This window comes from Neomonachus schauinslandi, chromosome 4, assembly GCF_002201575.2.
Source record: "Neomonachus schauinslandi chromosome 4, ASM220157v2, whole genome shotgun sequence".
NCBI classification, from domain to species: domain Eukaryota; kingdom Metazoa; phylum Chordata; class Mammalia; order Carnivora; family Phocidae; genus Neomonachus; species Neomonachus schauinslandi.
In genome coordinates this window covers 39,725,356-39,731,144 of record NC_058406.1, presented here as the reverse complement: position 1 = coordinate 39,731,144, position 5,789 = coordinate 39,725,356, and the positions used below count along the sequence as shown (strand labels likewise).

General features: G+C 36.0%; 1 protein-coding gene across 1 annotated transcript; it reads right to left on the bottom strand.

The window, feature by feature from the left end:
- Positions 1–4,573: 4,573 nt before the first annotated feature.
- LOC110575043 (protein FAM92A-like) lies at positions 4,574–5,456 on the bottom strand. Its single transcript, XM_044914028.1, is given in 1 exon segment — positions 4,574–5,456. A coding segment is annotated over 1 exon segment (864 nt). The 3' UTR covers positions 4,574–4,592.
- Positions 5,457–5,789: the final 333 nt, after the last annotated feature.

Genomic DNA, 5,789 nt, shown 5'->3' with positions numbered 1-5,789 from the left:
CTGCCTCACTATACCCCAGTACCTCTGATGTCATCTCTTTCTATTTTCCCCTCACTCACTCTACTAATTCTACAATATTTGCTTCATTACTGTTCTCTGAATATGCCCATGACAGACATACTCTTGCCTGAGGGCCTTTTCACTTATTTTTCCCTCTGCCTGGGAAAGCTTAAGAACACTCTTAACCCAGATAGCAATATGGCTTATACCTTTTAGATGTTTTCTCAAATTTTACCTATCAATTCCCTCTATGATCACCCTATTTAAAATTGCAACTCCCTCAATACTTTCCTTTTCTTTTGCTGTTTTCCTCATAGCACTTACCATCTTCTAGCATACCACAGATTTTATTTGTATATTTTGGTTTTCGTCTTGGTTCTCCCTCATAGAACAAGGGTAGAATTTTTGTCTGGTTTGTTCTTTATCCCTAGAGTCTGGAAAAGTGCTCAACCAATGATAGGCACTAAGTACATATTTGTTGACTACTCACAGGATTCCAGACTTTTTACTAGATGCTGAGCCTACTACTATCAGCAGACATCATCCCTGATCTCATGGAGCTTACAGCCTGACTCAGAAAACCAACTTTAAACATAAAATTATCCAAATAAATATTCAAGTACAGTTATAATAAGACTCACTAAAGAAAAGTACTGGTTGATAAAAGCATTAAACAAGGGGCCATCTAAGCTGCTTTACGGAGTCAGGAAAGGTTTCCTCATGAAGTGATATTTAAGTTGATACCTGACTGATGAGGTGGGAAAATGCACAAAAAGTAGAAGGAATAGCATGTACAAAAACCCTGAGGCAAGAAAGAGCTTGTCCTTTTCAAAGAACTACAAAATCTGTAAGGTTATTGGAATATAGTGGTTGAATATATTTTCAATTTGTGTTTCTCTGAAAGCAGAGTCATAGACATGGTCTTGGATGCAGGCAGTTTATTTAGGAGGCAGGTAGTTTATTTAGGAGGTCATCCCAGGAACCAGCAGGGAGGGAATAAATAAAGCGAAATAGGGAAGGAGGAAATATAAGGGCATGTTGAGTTTTTTGTAATCCACTTTAAAGAAGCTGGAGCATTTATCCATGAACCCCACATCCTATCAATTACAAGTTACCCCAGAAGAGGTTAAATCCCCCCACTCATCTGGGTTGTGCTTGCCAAATGGGCTAAGCAAACTCTCATGATGTCTGGAGAGGGCCCTAGGGAAGAATATGGGAAAATATTTGAATAGGACAAGGGAAATGTGAAGTGATTTGGGATGACCTTGTAGATATGGCTAACGTCAGAGATGGGCTGTGGGTATGTGATATGGGTAGTACCAAAGACATCTGCTACAGAGGAGGAGAATGCCATTATTATATATTTTTTCTAATTAAGAATGGTGTTACCTCAGAACATGAACATCTAAATTTGGAATAATTACATTTCAGTGCCTAACCTTTTTCCATTTCAAAATCAAATTCAGTTTTTAGTCTAGTTAGGATGCAGTGAGAATATTTTTTACACTTATATTTATTGATTGATTTCCTATTACATGAAATGCCCTCATGGAATTTAGTCTATTTGGAGAGAGAAGACAATTTGTAATTTTGTAAGATATACAAATTGGTGAATGATTCAGTAAAATATAAAAACTAAAGTGCTATATATAGAGATACGGAGTGTTCAGGAAAGGAGAACATTCTCAACCTCATTCTTTTTTTTTTTTTAAAGATTTTATTTATTTATTTGAGAGAGAGAGATAGTGACAGAGATAGTGAGAGAGCACGAGTGGGGAGGAGAGGGAGAAGGAGGCTCTTCGCTGAGCAGGGAGCCCAATATGGGGCTCAAACCCAGGACCCTGGGATCATGACCTGAGCCGAAGGCAGCCGCCTAACAACTGAGCCACACAGGCACCCCCGGATAGTGAAAATCTTTTATTATTGAAATATAATACACATATAGCATTATATTAGTTTCATGTATACAACATAACGATTTGGCATTTGTCTATATTGTGAAATGATTACCACAATAAATATAATTAGCATCCATCACCACAGTTACAATTTTTTTCTTGTGATAAGAACTTTTAAGATCTACTCTTAGCAACTTTTAAATATACAATACAGTATTGTTAACTATAGTCACCATGCTGTACATCACATCTCCAGGACTTATTTATTTTATAACTGAAAAGTTTGTACCCTTTGACCACTTACACACATTCCACCCACCCCCACCTCTAGTAACTACCAATCTGTTCTCTGGGGGGATGGGATAACTGGGTGATGGGCATTAAGGAGGGCACATGAACAATCTATGAACTTGTTTTTTTGTTTGTTTGTTTGTTTGTTTGTTTTTCCAGGAACATTTTATTTTTATTTATTAATCATACTTGGCTCTTATAAATCAAAAAGCATTGCCTTTTTTAAAAAAAAATTATTATTATGTTCAATTAGCTGACATATAGTACATCATTAGTTTTTGAAGTAGTATTCAACGATTCAATAGTTGTGTGTAACACTCAGTGCTCAACACCACACATGCCCTTCTTAATACTATGAGCTTAGTTTTTGTTTATTTATTTGTTCATTTAGATTCCACATGTAAGTGAGATTTATGGTTTTGTCTTTCTCTGTCTGTCTGACTTATCTCAGTTACCATAATGTACTCAAGGTCCATGCATATCATTGTGAATGGGAAAATTTCCTTTTTATGGCTGAATAACATTCCATTGTGTGTATATATATATATATATATATATATATATATACACAGACACACACACACATATATATCCAATGGCTATATATATGTATATACCATTCATCCATCAATGGACACTAGATTTATTTCCATATCTTGGCTATTTTAAATAATGCTGCAGTGAACATGGGGTGCATATGTCTTTTCAAGTTAGTGTTTTCATTTCCTTTGGATAAATACCCAGAAGTGGAATTGCTGGATCACATGGTAATTCTATTTTTAATTTTTTTGAAGAGCCTCTATATTGTTTTACACAGTGGCTACACCAATTTTGCATTCCCACCAACAGCACACAAGGGTTCCCTTTTCTCTACATCCTCACCAGCACTTGTTATTTTTGTCTTTTTGATAATAGTCATTCTAACAGCTGTGAAGTGATATCTCATCGTGGTTTTGATTTGCATTTCCTTGAAGATTAGTGATGTTGAGCACATTTTCATGTATCTGTTGGCCATCCATGTCTTCTTTGTAAAAATGTCTATTCAGATCCTCTGCCCATTTTTTTAATACTTTGCCTAGCCAGCACACATTTATTTTTTTTATTTAAATTCAAATAGCCAACATATAGTACATCATTAGTTCAGATGTAGTGTTCAGTTATTCATCAGTTGCATGTAACACCCAGTGTTCATCACATCATGTGCCCTCCTTAATGCCCATCACCCAGTTATCCCATCCCCCCACCCATCTCCCCTCCAGCAACCCTCAGTTTGTTTCCTACAGTTAAGAGTCTCTCATGGTTTGTCTCCCTCTCTGATTTTTTCCCATTCAGATTTCCCTCCCTTCCCTTATGACCCTCTGCACTGTTTCTTTTCTTTTCTTTCTCTCTTTCTTTTTTTTCTTTTTTGCTTTCTAGAAAGTCTTTGTCTTTTATGAATAATTGTTTTTTATGGTTATCCCAAATGATTTTATAAATTTCATAATTTTTATATGCCTGACTGGTATCCATGAAATATCAAAAGTACAATCCCCATCCAAAGAAACAAATGGACGTACTGAAAGGCTCTGATTAAATTGATTATTTTCAGGAATAAAAGTAGCTATATCCTCTTTCATTAATTAGATGGTGGTTTGGTAAAATTTTTATACTTTTAATGGTTTTTGGTTTTCCATGATGTTTTCTTAGGCAACATTCCACCAAATTACGGCTTTCCAAAAGTTGTAGTTTCATGTATAATTCCTTAGTATGATTATCATTTTCATTTTAAAACCAGAATCAGGCCGAATGTAGCTTTCTTTCTGAATCTAAAATTTATGCTAAATTTTAATCTAAAATTTAAGACACTGATACCCTAGTGTCCCATTACCTTTAATCAGAAGTAATAACACTCTTGTTGAAAAGTAAATTATCAAACAATGAAACTTAAGGTTGTAGTAAAAGTGAAAAAAAGGAAAGGAAAAAAAACCCTTGTCTTTCTTGTTAAGGCTTTATGGAATAGAATTTGTATTTAATCAGAATGACTAAAGACCCTTTTTTGGCAATGAAAGCAAAAGAAGCAAGTCAAATTGTTAGATCTCTTGTTTTTTTGTCATCTACTTATACTGCAACCACAACTATGTATAGTGCATTAGTATGAAATACTTTTGAAATACATAATTTTTAAAAAATGGAACCTATACAAAAATCACATACTGTTGGATAGGATGTTGAAATGACTGGTGTGTAATATTTTTTAAAACCTTCATTTTTGGTCAGCACAAATTTCCTTTAATTTTCATTTCCAGTAGGATTTCATTTTGAGGTTTAACATGTATGAAGCCAGTATAAAATTTTACAGTGTAGTAATTCTGGATTCCAAGTCATTTAAGATGAAAACTGAAAGGTGAAGTTTACTTAAGAAAATTAATTTTCTTCTTCTGTAACATCTAAGTCTTCATCCTCTTCATCATCATCTTCTGCCTGTTGATCCTTTCTTAGTCGACAGGTAGATACCTGTCCTCTTCCAGATATACACTTAGCTGAGAGTGATCTTTGAAGAGATGACTTTGAATTTGCTCTTACGATATCTAAACGGGATGCATAATCTGGTGGATACAGAGAATTTCGGAAAACCTCCAAATCTTCTTCATCAATCTTTTGTATGTTTTGGTAGGCAGCAGTGTAGACCTCTAAAGCTTTGCCATGAAATAACATTTCAATAGTGATAAATTCTGAAAATATAGTCTTTATATCCTTTATTTTCTGCTTTTCAAAATTGTCAATAGTTTCCTACAGATGACGAGTTGTTTGGGTAGCATCCATTATAGCTCTCTGCAATTCAGTTTCTGCCTGTGAAATAACATGTGGATCCCATGGGTTTCGCTGACATGTTCTTTCTAACCGAGTTAACTGTTTAGCTTCTCGATTCCTTGCTGTTAATGTTGCTTTGAGGTCATCTCGTTTCATTTTTACAATGGTTCCATAAGCTTTCAAAGGTTCAACTACTTTGGCTTCAAGTCTTTCAACCTCTGCTTGTCGATAATCCTGAAGTTTGGCAAACTCATCAGCAAAGTTTTTCAGGCCCTGCTTTAAATTTGGGGTCTCTGTAGAGGCATACACGTTGATTTCATTCACTAGTAGGTCTGCTTTGTCTCGCGGTCTGGCAGTGTTCCGCACATAAGCAGCAAAGATTTGGCACAGCTCTCCGAAATGCTTCTCCACATTTGTGACAGCATCTTGCAGTTGTCTGGTTTGAACGTCCCGGTTTTCCATGCTGCGCCTCAACATCTTGCCTTGCGCTGGGCCGGGGACCCTGATCCCGGCCCAACGACCTGGGCTCGGAGGCACCCGAGCGTGCGCCCCCTCTGCACTGTTTCTTAAAGTCCAGATATGAGTAAAACCATATAATTGACTTTCTCTGACTTATTTTGCTCAATACCCTCCAGTTCCATTCACGTTGATGTAAATGGTAAGATTTCATCCTTTTTGATGGCTGAATAGTATTCTAATATATATATAAAACACATCTTCTTTATCCATTCATCTGTCAATGGACATCTGGGCTCTTTCCACAGTATGGCTATTGTTGACATTGCTGTTATGAACATTGGGGTGCAGGTG